Source organism: Alosa pseudoharengus, unplaced genomic scaffold (genome assembly GCF_046254945.1).
Source record: "Alosa pseudoharengus isolate Yale_2024_CS ecotype anadromous, Long Island Sound unplaced genomic scaffold, YU_APseudo_1.1 YU_APseudo_1.1_scf_15, whole genome shotgun sequence".
NCBI classification, from domain to species: Eukaryota; Metazoa; Chordata; class Actinopteri; order Clupeiformes; family Clupeidae; genus Alosa; species Alosa pseudoharengus.
The window spans coordinates 4,542,137-4,559,931 of NW_027468620.1; the positions used below are offsets into that span (position 1 = coordinate 4,542,137).

The following is a 17,795-nucleotide window of genomic DNA, read 5'->3' on the forward strand; positions in this document are numbered from 1 at the left end:
GTCTCCAACACCTCTCTATGACCCAACATTGGCGTTAAAGCTAAAAGAGTTGAACCTGGAAATTAAAAGACAGGAGCGCGAAGCATCTGTGTTTTGCGCTCCTGTCTTTTAATTTCCAGGTTCAACTCTTTTACTCAGTGTATGAGGTGGAGTTAATGACTGTGGGCTCCCAGAGGCCTCGTCAAGGGCCTAGGCCTACTTATGCTCCTGTTCCTCCTCATACTCCAGCTCCTGCTACCTCCTCTGTCCTCCTCCGTCCTCCTCTGCTGCCAGAAATGCACCTGATCCTGCTGCTCCAGTTTCTACTGTCTTTGATGTCAGTAAATATATAAAGTTAGTGCCACCTTTCAGAGAGTCTGAAGTACACTCATATATTATTGCTTTTGAGCGAGTGGCTGTCAAATTGAATTGGCCAAGAGACATGTGGGCCCTGCTTTTACAGTGTAACCTTGTTGGTAAAGCACAAGAGGTGTGTTCAGCCTTGCCAATTGAACTGTCCCTTGATTACGATGCTGTCAAAACTGCAGTTCTTAGGGCCTTTGAGTTAGTTCCTGAGGCCTACCGGCAGAAGTTCCGTAATTATGTGAAAACAGCCAGACAAACTTTTGTTGAATTCGCGAGGGAAAAGACATTTATTTTTGAGAAATGGTGTTTAGCCACACACACAGAGCTTTGAGCAGCTCCAAGAATTAATGTTGTTGGAGACTTTAAAAATTGTCTTCCAGAAAATGTTGTTGTTCATTTGAATGAGCAGAAGGTGACCTCTCTGTCTGCTGCCGCAGTACTAGCCAGGGCCGCGTTTGGGCATTGGGCAAAGGGGCTGCTGCCCCGGGTCCCGGCCACTAGGGGGTCCCGGCCACTAGGGGGCCCCGGCGCGGGACATTTAAAAAAGAAAACAAGTGTATTATCGTCACCTGTCTTTGCCCGTATCAATGCATGCTATCACAGACAACAATGGCTTCGCATGAGACAATTAGGTAATATGAAAGCGGATCTCGAAAAAAGAGAGAGCTTCAGCCAGACGTTCTCAGTAAGGCGCGCCAAAACCATGGCCGTACGCACTGTCAGGCTACTCAACAACGAGAGAGAATTTCCCCTATGTGCGTGTATTCACACCAAATTGGCCTAGGATACCATAACTTCTCAACTCTGCACAGTAGCCTATTCCATTAACTACATGCCAGTAGGCTATACAATTTTCTGTAAAGTAAAGTTTGTAACGTTATCAAAATCAACTTAATGCAGAACTATGCACGTGCGCACCTTTTGTTTGAGCAGGAGAGATACACAGCCATGCTACAGAAGTTGTAGGCTAGCTTGTTGTTTTCTATCAGCACACAATGGTATAAGCTAATTCATTAACTCGAGACTCATCATGGATATAACACGTTTTTTAAACAACGAAAACAGAAAGGATGGAGACAGCAAAGCGAGAGGAGTTATTTCAAATGGGCAAGCCGCAAGCACAAGGTAGGCAAGATTATTGCTTGTCAAAACGTTAGGCTAGCATTACCACTGTTTAAAGCCATACGTGAACGTAGCCTTCGCTAGAACAAAACTAGGTAACTTTAGCCTTTATAGGGATACAAAGTTGTCCAAATAAATAAGTCGTTGTTAGGCGTTGTTGTTATAAAGATATTGCATGTGGATGTTATTAGCCTACTACAGTATGTAGGCTACTTTTTAACTGACCAATGCATATTATCAAAGCGTTGAAAGTTAGGTGGGTGTGTGCGTACCATCGCATTCATTTCTGCAGGTGACCTGTCCACTTTTTTCAAAACGAGGATCAAAATAGGGATAAGTCCACGTCTAGGCATACTATCCCTGTCCCTGACAACATTACCATTATCGGCTGCGACACCCCCCTTGTTTGTATTTGATGTGGTTGGGCTGTGTGTGTGCGCTAGACTGCGTGTTTCAATGTATTTGACGTCGTGGCTGGCTATACTAGGGCTGCGTGTTACAGTGTATTACAGACAGCGTGTTACAATGCATCATGATGTGGCTGTGTGCGTGCGCGCCAAACTCTAGACTACAATGTTTCATGAGTTCAGAGTTCGGGAGTTGCACATTTTAGTCTGACCTGGGTACCACTGGCAGTTTTCAAGCCTTAGTTGAAGTAATTGATGGTAATAATGTAATATTTCATGGTTGATTTTTTGTGTGCATTGCCCCATGTTTGTAGGCTACTTGTTTTTTGTATGTTGGTACAATTGTATGTTGGTTATATATATATATTGGTAATAAATGCAAATTTCATTTTTACATTATGTCTGTCATAATTTAATTGCCTCTCTCTCTCTCTGTCTTATGTATATTGATAATAATAATAATAGTAATATATATTGGAGAAAAAAATGGGGGGGGGGCCTCGGGGAGGCCTCTGCCCCGGGCCCCAGATGACCCTAACCTGGCCCTGGTACTAACCGATGAGTTTGTGTTGACACATCGCTCCATTTTTACTCCCTCTATGCGTCAGGACAGGACTCAGTCCTCAGCTTGGCTGCCTTAAAGTACTGTTGCACACTGTGTATTTGAAATGTGATTTGGTGAGCGGATATGTCAAATTGGGTGTTCGCAAACAGTTGCCAGTTGAGGGTGTCACTGTCATTCTCGGGAATGACCTTGCAGGTGGTAAGGTTTTCCCGCATCCTATTGTGTCTGACAGTCCATCTGCTTGTGATGTTGATTTAACCAGGCAATTTCCTTCTGTATTTCCTGCTTGCGCTGTAACGCGTGCTCAGGCAAGGAAATGTGAGGATGCTGTTGATCTCTCTGATTCCTTCATGACTGCTCCTAGTGAGCCTATTGAGTGCAAGCTATCTGTTGAGCCTGATATTCCTGTGTCTGATCCTGTTGACCTGCCTGCCACTAAAGAGTTTGCTTTAGAAATGGGCAAAGGACAATTAAACACTGCACAAAGGTCTGATCCATCTTTACTTCACTGTATTAAGGCTGCAGTAGAAAAAGTTAATGTCCCTGAAACTGGTGTATGTTTCTTTTGGGATGATGGGGTACTCATGTGCAAGTGGACATCCCAGCTTGCTGAGGCGGGGTGGAATGCCACCTATCAAAAAGTGTGCCTACAGATTACCGTGACCATATCTTGAAGTTGGCCCATGATCATGTTCTGTCTGGTCACCTAGGTGTAAATAAAACTTATCACCGTATTGCTAAGTACTTTTTCTGGCCTGGTTTAAAGTCAACTGTGGCAAAATACTGCCGCTCTTGTCACACTTGTCAACTTGCAGGTAAACCAAACCAAGTCATTCCACCAGCCCCACTTAAGCCAATTCCTGCAGTGACTGAGCCATTTGAACGGCTCATTGTTGATTGTGTCTACAAGTCTACATCTGGACATCTCTGATAGAGAAATATCCAATGTTGTTTTCTGATGTTCCATCCCAAACTAATGTATTGTGTCATGATATTGATGTAGGTGACAGTCCTCCTATTAAACAGCACTCTTACAGAGTGAATCCTCAAAAACGGGAAGTGATGAGGACTGAAGTTGACTATCTGTTAAAGAATTGTTTTGCTAAACCCAGTCAAAGTCCCTGGAGTTCTCTCTGTTTACTGTTACCTAAACCTGATTCAACCTTTAGGTTCTGCACTGACTCCTTACCTCTTCCACGGATGGAAGATTGTGTCGACAGGGTGGGAGCAGCCCGTTATGTCACCAAGTTGGACTTCCTTAAAGGTTATTGGCAGGTGCCCCTCACTCCCCGTGCAACTGAGATCTCTGCATTAACACCAGATGATTTTATGGAATATTCAGTAATGGCCTTTGGGATGCGAAATGCACCCGCCACATTCCAACGCCTCATGCAGAAGGTCTTGTCTTGGGTACATAATTGTGAAGCATACCTGGACAATCTAGTCCTCTATTCCAACAGCTGGGATGAACATCTGGAGTCCTTGAACTAGGTGTTTTGCAGGCTTGCTGATGCTGCATTGACCCTAAGCCTTGCAAAGTGTGAGTTTGCAAAGGCAGTGGTTACCCACTTGGGTAAGCAGGTGGGACAGGGCCAAGTGAGGCCTGTTGAGGCGAAGGTGACAGCCATCCTTGATTTTCCTTTACCGACCAATAAGCGTGAGTTGCGCCGCTTCTTGGGAATGGCTGGATACTACCGTGGGTTTTGTCCAAATTTTTCTTCTGTTGTCTCCCCACTGACTAGTCTCCTTAGTTGTAAGGAAACATTTGTGTGGAGTCCTGAATGTGTGATTGCATTTGCCGCTGTTAAAGATCTCCTCTGCCATGCCCCAGTTCTCTCTGCTCCCAACTTTAGTCTACCGTTTAAGTTAGAGGTAGACGCATGTGCTGTGGGTGCTGGAGCAGTGCTGTTGCAAGAACATAAGTCTGGCATTGATCACCCAATCTGTTATTTTTCAAAAAAATTCAACAAATGTCAAAGGAGGTACAGCACCATAGACCAAGAAGCTCTGGCTTTGTTGCTGGCACTTCAGCATTTTGAAGTATACTTACTACAAACTTACTTCCAAAACTCCAAAGCTGCTTGCTGTCAGATTTGGTTCCGAGGGCACAAGTTCAGTGTATCAACAACACTCAATAACAGTTTATGTGATGTGTTAATCAATTAAATTCCAACAATTTCACAACAGCTAGTCCTGGAGTAGGCCATTCAACTAGCCCGCTTGCTTACGACGAGACTCAGGCTGCGCAGTGGGCACCCGCTTCCTTATTTGGGTTTTGGGTTGCCAGGTTTTAGCCTATGACAAAACGGTTGAAATTGAAACTAAGTGATCGTGTATGTGTAGGGTGTATTTCATACACAATCTGGCAACTTGGAAGATGTCAGACTAATAGAAAAAAATTAATGGATCAATGATTTTAAAATGAAGTTTGATGACCATGCAAATTACGTGAGTTTTCCGGGAGAAATAACAAAACGGGAGGGTGCTGGGAGATGACCTTGAAATACGGGAGAACCCGGGAAAAACGGGAGTGTTGACAGGTATGCCCTAACCCCTAGCGCCAAAAAGGGGGCGACATAACAAAAATGATCAAGTTCAGATAAATTATATCACATGATGTACATGTAAAATACGTAAATCCATATCAGGTTTAACAGTTGCGGTTCTTGGTGGCATGTTTAGTCATACCCATCATTCTTGAGCTGCAAGGGCCAACAGTAGCCTAGCTAAAACACAAACAAGTGCAAGATAAACCTGTGTATTTCATTGCAATCAGTACTCATTTACATTACATTACATTACATTACATTTGGCTGACGATTTTTTAACCAAAGCGACTAACAACATGGTAAACAGTTTAAGTTTTAGAGCAATTCTCAACAATTTTAGGACAATTTAAAAAACATTAGAGTACAGTAAGAATAAGTGCATCAGTGAGTGCTGTTTTTAACAGTTACTTGTCAGTTTAAGACGGCTGGTGAGTGCTAGGATCAGCAAGACTTCTTGTAAGTGTTGCTATGAGAGGAGATGTTCTCTAAAGACCTGTGTCTTCAGGAGTTTTTTGAAAATGGAGAGGGATGTCCCTGCCCTTGTAGGAACTGGCAGTGTGTTCCACCAACGAGGAACAACAAATGAGAAAAGTTTGGATTGGCCTGAACATAGCGGTGGTAGAGCTAGACGTCGTTCGTCTGAGGAGCACAGCGGTCTGGAGGTAGCGTATGTCTGTATGAGGGCATTCAAGTAGGTGGGAGCAGAACCGGAGACTACTTTGTAGGCAAGCGTTAGAGCCTTGAATTTGATGCGGGCCGCCATAGGTAGCCAGTGTAGCTGGATGAGCAGCGGGGTAACATGTGCCCTTTTGGGTTGGTTGTAAACCAGGCGCGCCGCCGCGTTCTGGATCATCTGAAGTGGTTTCACTGCGCAGGCTGGGAGACCTGTCAGGAGGGCGTTGCAGTAGTCGAGTCGTGAGATGACTATTGCCTGAACCAGAAGTTGGGTGTAGAGTGCGAAACGGCATGACCGGGCGACTGAGGCAACATGATCTGACAAGTTTAGTTGGTTGTCGAGAACAACTCCTAGATTTCTTGCAGTCCTGGTAGGTGAAACAGACAGGGAGTCAAATTTGATGTTGATGTCGTGGTGTATGGTAGGTTTAGCTGGGAAGACCAGCAGTTCAGTCTTTCAGAGGTTCAGCTGGAGGTGGTGTGCCTTCATCCATGTAGCTATGTCTGAGAGGCAATCCGAGATACGTGCTGAAACCAAGGGGTTATCAGGTGGAAAGGACAGATAGAGCTGTGTGTCGTCTGCATAGCAGTGGTATGAGAAGCCATGCGAACGGATAATCTGTCCCAAGGACGTGGTGTAGATAGCAAAGAGAAGGGGGCCCAGCACTGAGCCCTGGGGGACCCCTGTGGTGAGATGGTGAGGTGCAGATAGCTGACCAAGCCATGATACGTTAAACGAGCGTCCTGTGAGGTAAGATTCAAACCAGGAGAGAGCAGAACCGGAGATTCCCATGTTAGCGAGTATAGAGAGAAGCATACCTGCCAACACTCCCGTTTTTCCCGGGTTTCTCCCGTATTTCAAGGTCATCTCCCAGCACCCTCCCGTTTTGTTATTTCTCCCGGAAAACTCCCGTAATTTGCATGGCCATCAAACTTCATTTTAAAATCATTGATGCATTCAGGTTGTCAGATTGTGTATGAAATACACCCTACACATACACGATCACTTAGTTTCAATATCAACCGTTTTGTCATAGGCTAAAACCTGGCAACCCAAAACCCAAATAAGGAAGCGGGTGCCTACTGCGCAGCCTGAGTCTCGTCGTAAGCAAGCGGGCTAGATGAATGGCCTACTCCAGAACTAGCTGTTGTGAAATTGTTGGGAATTTAATTGATTAACACATCACATAAACTGTTATTGAGTGTTGTTGATACACTGAACTTGTTCCCTCGGAACCAAATCTGACAGCAAGCAGCTTTGGAGTTTTGGAAGTAGGCTGCAGGCAGGCAGCTGGTGGATACATAACTGGCATGCGTAAGGTAATGGTAAGGTAAAAGCAACGACCGAAATGCAGTGTTGAAACACGTGTATGAAACGTATTAAATATGCAAACACAGATCCGGTATAAACACTGACCACCCCCCCCCGAAAAAATTCTCCCGTTTTTGGAAAGCTAAATGTTGACAGGTATGGAGAGAAGGATGCGGTGATTAACCGTGTCAAAGGCAGCCGATAAGTCAAGCAGAATGAGTACTGATGACCGAGCGGTCGCCTTGGCTTCTTTTAAGGCTTCTGTTACAGACAGCAGAGCCGTTTCGGTAGAGTGGCGCTTTTGAACCCAGACTGATTTGGATCCAGAAGGTTGTTCTGTGAAAGGAAGTCAGAGACCTGTTTGGAGACTGCTCGTTCAATGCCTTTGGATAGGAAAGGTAGGAGTGAGACAGGGCGGTAGTTCTCGACTTGAGCAGGGTTGAGAGAAGCTTTCTTAAGTAACGGTGTTACCCGGGCCATTTTGAACGCTGTTGGAAATGTGCCGGAGGTTAGTGAGTCATTGATCACATGTGTGATAGCTGGTGCGATGGTCGGGCTGATGGACTGAAGTAGGCTCGTAGGTATAGGGTCCAGCGAGCATGTGGTAGGACGGCTGCATGTCAGGAGTCTAGATACTTCACTCTCGGAGAGAGGCGTGAATGCTGAAAAAGATTGCGGTAGTGCGGTATCTGAGTCAGATGCGTTGAGTGGGCATGTAGAGAATTGACTGCTGATTGCCGCCACTTTGTTTGTAAAAAATGAGGAGAGGGTATCTGCAGTAAGGCTGGATGGAGGAGGAGGCAGCTGAGGGTTGAGTAGCGATTTGAAGGTTGAGAAAAGTTTTCGAGTGTCTGTAACGCTGTTGATTTTGTCATTGTAGAAAGCCGTCTTAGCAGCAGTGATGCTGGCTGAGAAGGAGGTCATCAGTTAGTCAGGATTTGTGGCATTTCCCCTCCGCGGCTCTGAGTTTGATGCGCTGCGATCGGAGGGTATCATTTAGCCATGGATGAGAGTGTTTGGATCGAGCTGGCCTTGTGGTAAGAGGGCACAGCTCGTCTAGACACGAGCTCAGTGTGGAGCAGAGCGAGTCTGTGGCCTCATTAACCTCCAGAGAGGAGAAGGTGTTAAGTGGAGGTAGACCGGAGGCAACCACAGAGGAAAAGTGCGTTGGAGACAGGTTCCGGATGTTGCGGCGGAACGTGACCATCGGCTGAGGAGCCGGAGGCTGTTCTGTCAGGCTGACGTTGAACTGGATGAAGAAGTGGTCAGAAAGATGGAGAGGTGTCACCAAGAGGGTGTCTGTGCTGCAGTTCCGAGTGAAGATCAAGTCAAGCTCTTTGCCAGCTTTGTGAGTCGGTGGGCTTTGAACCAGTTTGAGGTCAAAAGAAGTGGATCAGGGCCAAAAAGTCCGCTGAGCCTGGGGCATCTAAGTGGATGTTCATATCGCCGAGAACAAGAAGCAGACAGTCATGCTCAGGGATGGAGGACAGCAGAGTGTCAAGTTCGTCCATAAAGTCGCCTAGTTGGCCTGGAGGGCGGTAGATGACCAGCACGTAGAGTTTTGCTGGGGCGATCACTGTGATGGCATGGAATTCGAATGCGCCATTTTTGTTTGAAGGCAGTAGCGGGGTGAATTTCCATTTGTTGGAGATCAGCAGGCCCGTCCCACCTCCTCGTCCAGATGGGCGAGGGGTGTGGGATAGTGTACGGTTAGTGGAGAGTGCAGCCGGGGTGGCAGTGTTCTCTGGTTTGATCCAAGTCTCAGTGAGAGCAAGGAGTTGCAACGAAAGGTGGTTGTCATAGCCAGCTATGAAGTCCGTTTTTGTTGACTGCGGATTGACAGTTCCACAAGCCCATGGAGAAGGAGGTTTCTGTAGGTGAGGACCGTTGAAGTTGCTGGAGGTTAAGGTGATTTCTGCCCCTTTTGGCATGATGCCGTTTTCTGCGATGGCCGGTGATAACAGATATGGTGGTACTCATATAGTACCTCATTTCCTACAAATACAGACCTGGTTTGTATCATATTTATAACTTTAGGCTAATGAAAGACTGAAAGACTGTGAGTGACTTAGGCTTACTATTCACATTATAGGCAATAAACAATTACAAAACAGCCAGATCTGCAAACTCAAACAAGACATACGATTAATAAACAAAACCTGTGGTATTGTTAATTCATTCAGTTTATCCATTTGTTTTTGCATGTCTTTCTCTTTTTTGCCAATCCATCTCAATTCCGCAAGGCTCAGACCAAAATTCATTATGAATGAATTATAATTGACATTATGAGTAATCATTCCCTTTCCTTTGAATTTACACGGTATTTCACACAAACAAACATAATAGCAACAGCGACAGATGGTAACTATTGATTTTATAACACTATTGGCTTATCGAGACCAGGGGCGTCACTAGACCTTATTCACTGGGGCACGTGCCTTAGTAAAAGTCTCCAGTGCCCCAGTACAATTCTAGCGCTGCTCTCGATGGAAATGGCATTCATGAGCGCATCTCCGTGCCTGCTTTAGTTATGACTCGAGCGTGTCACTTACCAGCCAAAAAAAAAAAGAAAGGAAAAAAGAAAGGTGCCATAATAGCCAATCAGGAAATAGCACCTCTGTAGCTGGGTAAGATTGAACGCAACAACCAATGAAAATCGTTAACATGATTCTTCCGAGTATAGACCTCTGAAGTTCGCCTACAAAAAAGAACCAAAACGGCCATCTTTGCCCATATAAGGAGATCCGGTTGTTAATTGAAGCAAACTACCCATGGTAAGTTGCATTGGAAGTTAGCTCTGGGGTAGCAAAAATCTAAGTGTGCCGCCTTCACGTACCGGAGATCACAGTATCCACTCGAAGGCAGAGGACAAAAGTGTGTTCAGGAAAACGTCTGCATTTCAGACTTTTTCATCCCTGCGAGAGTTTAACAGGTGCGATAATTCAAAATCCCCATGTTATTTTCCCATAGGAAAAATCGCCAGATACCGGATGTCAAAGATGGCTGCTTTTTTGTAGGCAAACTTCAGAGGTCTATTTCGTCCGCTGGAGCTCGTCATATCACTTTGAGCACAGAGTAAGTCGTCCCCTGTTTTAATGTTACAACAAATTCACAACTTGTTTGACAGAAAAAATGACAAGTTGATCGCTGTTAGAGAATGTTGCCCACATAATTAGCATCTGTTTTTCAATGCTTAGCGTAGTAGCCTAAATTTAGCAACAGTTTACCAGCTTGAGCTCTCTCCCTCACCCACACACTCACACCATGTGTAGGCTGCATGCACACATGCGGACAATTAATAATGATTTATACGTATACTGGAGAGAGAGTCCTGTAAAAGTAGCCTATACTGTTTGTGAAGCTGTCCTACTGTAAAACTAAACATAGCCTTCTGATAAACTATTCAGAGATGGACATCAGACAATTCTTCCTGAACAGAGGCAGAGGGAAAGGAAAAGTGAGGAGAGATGAGGAGGACGAGGGAGGTATGATAATTGCCCACATTAAAGGTAACATTTAATGCTGATAATAGCCAGTGCTGTGATTTGATCAATGGTTTAATGGCAAACTTAAATAAGTTTGCTGCATTTGTAAATGTAGCCTATAATAATCTACACAGAATCAGACTCTGATTCTGTGTAGATTATTAGGCTACATTTGCAAATTATCACCAAAAGTCAGTATGAAGGCTTTAGTAGGCTATTTAAGCTACAAAGAACTGCAGTATTGCCAGGATGACTACAGGACCCTTGCCTGGAAGGGAAGTATATCTCAATTTTGACTAAAAATAAGCTTCCCTTGTGTAGGAAAGCCTATTAAATTCATGCAGTGAGTATACAGTAGGCCTACCTATGCCTATGTGTTTGGATGTTGCTGCAGTGGCTGCTACAACAATTGAGGGAGAGAGTGCTGGAGGAGAAGGAGGAGGAGAAGAAGGTCGAAAAGAAGGAGAAGAGAGGGGAGAAAGAGCACAGGCTGGGCAGTCCAGTACCAGGCAGGAGGATGAGGAGGAGAGAGACAGGCAAGAAATGGATGAGGACATGATGGGGGCTAGACAAAAAAGCCATTTATTTCATATTGCGCGCATTTAAATGTTTTTTTTTTTTTTTATGTATTGGGAGTTGGGGGCCTGTGCCCCAGCAAAGCTCTAGGTCTAGAATCGCCTCTGACACAAATAGGACAGCATGCGGTTGCTCCAGTAGAACATAAGTTACATCTTTGCCTAGTTCGAATATAAGTAGGCACTATGTTTGAATTTATAAAGTAACTGAAGTTACTGGAGTTCGTCAGAAAACCGGCTATAGGGGACATGTGGGTGGATGTGGTGGACGTGAACATGTTGGACGTGGATATGTTGGACATGGACGTGTTGGACGTGGACGTAGCAGACGTGTTGGACGTGGAAGTCAGCGTGGTGTAATTGGACTTGGGAGTAGACAAATGGACCAACAACAGTTACAATGACCCTGATGTCAGCAATGTTTTTCCTCCATTTACACCTAAACGCTCATGTGGTGTTCACTCCTTAGAGATTGCATGACCACAGCTCTTTATTTTTCACTACTCAAATGATAACTGACATTTGTAACCACACCAATCGTATGCCCATCTGCACGTCGCAGGTCAATCACACTAATCTTATACCAGTACTGATGGTTGCTGGGTAGACACAACCCCTGAAGAGATCCACCACGGTGAAGTTAGTTGCACTTTGCCAATGACTTCAAATAATAGACAAGTGCAGATGCGTGTAGGCTATACTCTGCTAGGTTTTAGTAAAGCATGCTTTAGTGGAATACCTGTTCCATACGGTCTCGCGTGCAAGCAGATTCCTTCAAATGCGCCGCTGACTATCAAAATACTGATGCGCTGTTTGAAGTTGCGCTGCTTTATGTTAAAGGGATTGACAGATGTCATTTTCATTGGTTTAAAGGATGTTACGCCCAAAACACACCCATAAGTGATTAAGAAACATAAGACCAACCTTTTTGCCCCAGGTGCCAACGTTTGATAACAAAACCACCCCAATGTGGACTGGACAAACCCCGAAATTTGTTTAAAGGATAATTCCGGTGTGATTTTGACCTAAAGTGTGTTGAAACATGATACCGAGTGTGAATGTATGTCTCAGCTCACCTCGGCTTGTCCCCTGCACTCAGAAATCTGGCGCTAGTTAGCCAATGCTACCAACACAGTGTTTCGTTGTGGTGCCTCGGGCATCGGCTTAGCCATGCAAATAAATCACTGTTTTACACCATTTACGAGGCTCAAAGTAGCTCCATACTTCATTGGTAGACTTCCGAGGGCCTTGACATTTAAAACGAGACATGAGATTCCAAAAATAATTCCGTGAAAATGCATGGATTCCAGTTGCTGCTACTGGAAGCAACTGAATCCATACATTTCCACTGAATTATTTTTGGAATCTGATCCCTTATCATACCTGTTCGTTCGTACTCGTCGCTCGACTTATCGTGACTAAATTCAAGATGGCGTCGAACGGTAAAATTCCTTAAGGTACTGTCTGTATAAATCGTCTTGTAAATAAACTACCAGTGCTTTTTCAAAGTTCTCCATGTCTCGTTTTAAATGTCAAGGCCCTTGGAAGTCTACCAATGAAGTATGGAGCTACTTTGAGCCTCGTAAATGGTGTAAAACAGTGATTTATTTGCATGGCTAGGCCGATGCCCGAGGCACCACAATGAAACACTGTGTTGGTAGCATTGGCTAACTAGCGCCAGATTTCTGAGTGCAGGGGACAAGCCGAGGTGAGCTATGAGACATACGTTCACACTCGGTATCATGTTTCAACACACTTTAAGTCAATATCACACCGGAATTCTCCTTTAAGCTATTTACAAGTGACCATGCGTTTTAGATTGCTAAGCTATAGCCCTAACAAATACTGGAGCACCAAATCCCTATACCACAGCCTTTGGGCAAGGAAAATCATGCCAAGAATACGACTCAAGGCACTAATGGCTCTGTTACATGTTGTCGATCCAACCACCGAAACTCCAGGTAATAAACTAAGAAAAGTGCAGTCTTTTGTTGATGACTTCAAAGCCAGGTGTCTTAGTTTGTACCAGCCTAGCCAAAATCTTGCATGAGCGTATGGTTAAATCCAGACATCGCTCAGGCATAAGGCAGTACATCAAAGACAAGCCTACTAAATTAGAGATGCACCAATTGCAATTTTTTGGGCCGATTCCAATTCGATCCGATGTTATCCGATTCCGATTTCAGTTCTTCTAACCACTTTACAGCACACATCTTCTCTTATAGCTCATCTATCAGGCTTTAAGAAAAAACACAAACTTTTATTGAGATTTCATTAGGTCTCCAACAGCAACAAGAAATAGTTTAAGGAGTCAATTTTGGTCCATTTTTGCTCAGACCAGAAAGAGTTAAATGCGACACTTGTTTGACCCTGGGTCGATTAGTTAAGTTGTCTTAAGTTATGGTGGTGCAACTGAAATTTAGAACAGCACTAGTTTGAGACTAGCTATTCCGAACATTAGGTTATCAACTTTGCATTCAAACTTACCATTGACGTTACGTTCTACTGGTGCAACCGGCTGCAGAATTAAGCAATAAGCCCCGTTGCGTAACCTACAGACTCTATCTACAGCTCACATTTACTGTTAATGAGAGCAGCCATCTAGGAAATTCGAAATCGGGGCACTTGACTGACAAGTAGAAATGACTTATAGGGGCTTTCCATTTGCACCTTCCTGGCTCAGAGGCCCACAGCATGCTGAGACACCTGCTACTGGCACCATAGCAGAGAAGGATAGGTCAAAAAATCAGACTTCACTTCATCCGCGAACAGAGCAAAAACACTGGGAGGGGTCAGGGAGGGGAGAAAATACATCAGGCTATGCTGTGAGTGTGACACTGATAGGACCCCAATGCATTTAACTATGAAACTTTTAAAAAGTTTGCATGACAGACACACACAACTCTGGCAAAAGTAACATTCTTTACATTACAAACAATACTCATTACATTATGCATGATCACTGAAGATAGACCTAACAGTGAGGAACGATTGTCATTTTCAGAGGACCACAAAGCTAAGCTTAGCCTAATTAGTATTTATTTTATTTTGCTGTGTTGTTGATTGCTGTGCCCATAACAAACGTTGTTGGTTGTGCGCTAAGATCATTGGTTGTGCGTGCATGTATGTAAACAAATGAGTTTTCATGGCAGCAATACAATTAGGAGCTTTTACATGAGTAATACTGCCTTCATGCCATTCGTAAGCTCGGAAGACCCGACTTTAAAAATCTCTCGACACCCCAAAAAAGAGTGTTTATGAGATTAGCTCAGAAAGCAAATACAGGAAATAAATAAATTGTTAGAACTGTTTACTATGGTTTAGCAAGAAGGAAAATGTCTCAGGTGAGTTCAGTTTCTATCTGAAGTGTTAATTTAGTGATAGTGATTAATTTAGATTGAGTGAAATTCACCTCGTGTTGTTGCAAGGGAGGCCGGCGTGGTTGGAGAATATGATAGTGACGTCAAGTCGGATACCTCGGAGCACAAGACTTCCGCACGAGTCTCCGAGCAAAAAATCCGACCCGACTTTAAGTTCAAGTCATTTTTTTCTCTGGTCCGAATTCCCGAATATCCGATGTGGCATGAAGGCACTATAAATGCATGTTCCATGTAAACGCAGACTAAACGCCAATCGGATTATCTAGCGTTCATGTAAACAGTTCGGTTGAAATCTTTCATCAGATTCATTTCAATCGGATTGAAATAAAAATGTCCATGTAAACGCGGCTAATGAAACTAAAAACACAAGTTGATCTACCAATAGATAATGGCAGATGAAATTTTGTGTTTTGATGTCTGGACAATAATCCACGAGAAATATCATGCCGAAACCTTAGGTTGGGAATTACAAAAAAAAAGACAACAATTAGGCTAGGTCTAATAAAAAAGAAATACAAATTACAAATATAAAGTTTGTGTTTCTTGCTTCATCGGTTTCACATTTTTATGACAAGTTCATAAAGAAGATCTGATCACTTTTTAGGTCAAATCTATCAAAATTTCATAAACCTCTAATGGGTTCACAAAAAAGCTAACACTGCCCTGGATGACTTCACTGAGAAATAAGAATCTCTGCTGATAAGGGGGGAAATCACACTTGCTTTCAATCTCGACTTTCAAGTAAGCTCTATTTCCTGCTATATTTTTCTTGTATCTTATCAGTTACAAGAAACTTTTTTTGTGTGTTTTACCGAAATTTCCTTTAATTTATGTGTTGATCTGTGTTATGTTTTGTATTTAAATAGAGAGCTGTGTGAGTGTATGTAAAACATGCAGTTCTCACAAGCAACTTGCCCCTGTAGGCTACATACAATCTCAGTCACACAGAGGTAACAGCAGCAGCGGCAGCAGGAGCAGGAGAGAGCAGCAGCAGTTCTCACCTCTGCAGAGGTTCTGCTCATCAAGGGCGAAGCCAGGACTGCAGCGCACTGTTCTGCCTCTACCAGGTTGGACCACTCTGCGGCTAGTCTGGGTCTGGGTACGGGTAGGCTGGTTGGGGACACTGGGGGAGTTTGGGTCAGCAGGCGTATTGGGCTCATCACCATTACTGACAAATATCTGGGCACTCTGAGGAAGGCAAAGGTATCCGCCAAAGTGGTTGATGCACTTCATGCCTCCTTTGCAGGCATCAGACAAAATGGTACATTCATCAATATCTGAGGGATAAATAAGCAGTGAATAAGATACTGAATGTCATACAGACAGTTTCCGATTATAGTATAGCCAAAGCACTAAACAATGCTGAATATGCTGTGAAAAAATGACAGTAGGCCTAACATACACCACACCTTAAAGGAACCGTATGTAAGAAATGTAATTCAATTAATCATAAAATGGCCCTGATTTGTCACTAGACATTAGGAAATCATGCTAATTTCAAATACTTATATCACTGACAACAGTAGTCCGGCCAGGATATCGTCATTTAAAAAAGTGAAGTTGCAGCCCTCAACTGATGTTGATTTTTACATATTTGTGTTTTAGCCTGATCCGCTACCTATCTAGTAATCACAAAGTCAGTAGTGTTTCGGCATCTGGGTTGCCAGCTCTGTTCTAGTTACCACATCTGCGGTGTACACCGCTCTACAGTATTTTGAAAGTGATTGTAGTGTTTTGGCCAAAATCCTACATATGGTTCCTTTAAAATACAGTTTAAAAATAACCTTCCATTTACCTTTGCACACTTGCCTAATGGGATCATACTCATAACCATCTGTGCACTAGTATGGGGAAAAAACAAATTGCCTGTATTATTCCACAGAATGTTTGTTTAATACAACAATATCTTAGCGTTATAATCTGCATATTATTGTCGAGCACTTGCCGTATATGTTATCGGCTCTTCTGCCTCTTGCGAGACGACACCGGTGAAAACTGCAATTATCACAACGAATCCATGCATTGTGATACTCTAGACGAAAAGCAATACAGACAGTGTAAGACTTTTTAAATTCATTCGCAAAACTTTCTTGACAGTCTAAGTTCTTACACTCGTTATTACACCATGGTGGAATTGCTGAGCAAGTGCGAACATCTCCCCGCAGTAGAACTGCCTAAACTACTATTTTCGTTGGCCTTGGTCCAGGATCTCAACTTCAGCGGGTTTTGGGCACCTTTCCTTGAATCGAGTTAAGATTTCGTTGGCAACATGTTTTATATTAGCCTACTGCATCACAATTTCAATCAATAACCTAAACGAGATGCTAGGAGTCTAAATGCCAGAACAAGTAGCCTAGGTTAGACTGTCTAATCAATCACCTGTCAAATTTTGTAGGTAGCCAAGTCTATGGGCTACAGTTATTAGACCTAGATTAGCCTACATTTCACAACGACAACTTAATTAAGGCTGTAACGTAAATCAGATAGGCCTACTAAAAGATGAAAAACAGATCCTGATTAACAAGATTCCTGTCAACAGCCCACACAAGCATCACCTGGAGTAACCTCGAACATAACGTGTCAACATGTTTTCATGATAATCTGACATTAGCCTACCGGCGGTTCCCCTGTCCACAGAAGTTCTGAAGTAGACTAGTTATTCAAGTGATGCTCCAGATCGTTGCGACTTCACGGGAGAGAAAGCATTCAGCAACTTCAAGATTTACGTGAACTGTTTAAGACTTGCAGAAGTCATTGTGAACATGCGGTCTCTGGAATGTTGGAGGCGGTGCCCGGGACAGGTTTCATACAATTGCAGTATCACCAGATTTCTCTTATCGGGCATGGCTGTACGTGCATGCCTATGTCAAGACATGGCGCCATCTATTGGCGTTTTTAAATCGACAGTGACTTTAACCAAAGCCTGCATATGACCGCGGCGTCATAGCCTGTAAAAAAAACTACAGGTAGCCTACAACATATGATCACCGCTCACACCAGCACATTTTTTCCACAAAAATAAGTCACGTTTGTCAAATTGTATTAATTTCCTACTTTGTTCCTTTTTTGTGTTTGTAATTTAATGTGTGCAGAGGGTGTGGTTGTTTTTGTGTGTGCTTCTGTGTGTGTTTATTGAGTGTGTGTGTGCTTGCATGTAAGTTTTTTTTGTGTGTGTGTGTTTTTGTGTGTGTGTGTTTGGGTGTGTGTTTGTGTGTGTGTGTGTTTGTTTATGTGTGGGTGCATGTGTGTAAGGATGTGTGTGTGTGTGTATGTGTGTTTATGTGTTTTTGTGCGTGTCGTGTGTGTGCATACGTGTGCATGTGTAGTGTGCTATTCAACTACTTTACCAATAACCTAGCCCATCTGTTACAATAATGCAT

The 17,795-nt window shown here is 43.6% G+C and overlaps 1 protein-coding gene across 1 annotated transcript in view; it reads right to left on the minus strand.

Moving 5' to 3' along the window:
- The window catches only part of efemp1 (EGF containing fibulin extracellular matrix protein 1), a 75,036-nt gene extending 57,838 nt beyond the window's left edge, over positions 1 to 17,198 (minus strand). The window contains exons 1-4 of the mRNA XM_076285296.1: positions 17,032 to 17,198; positions 16,361 to 16,447; positions 16,211 to 16,256; positions 15,417 to 15,692 (exon numbers count right to left, since the gene is read on the minus strand). Of these exons, the coding sequence (XP_076141411.1) occupies positions 15,417 to 15,692; positions 16,211 to 16,256; positions 16,361 to 16,438 (400 nt within the window). The 5' untranslated portion in view covers positions 16,439 to 16,447; positions 17,032 to 17,198. The remainder of the gene's footprint in view (positions 1 to 15,416; positions 15,693 to 16,210; positions 16,257 to 16,360; positions 16,448 to 17,031) is intronic.
- Positions 17,199 to 17,795: the final 597 nt, after the last annotated feature.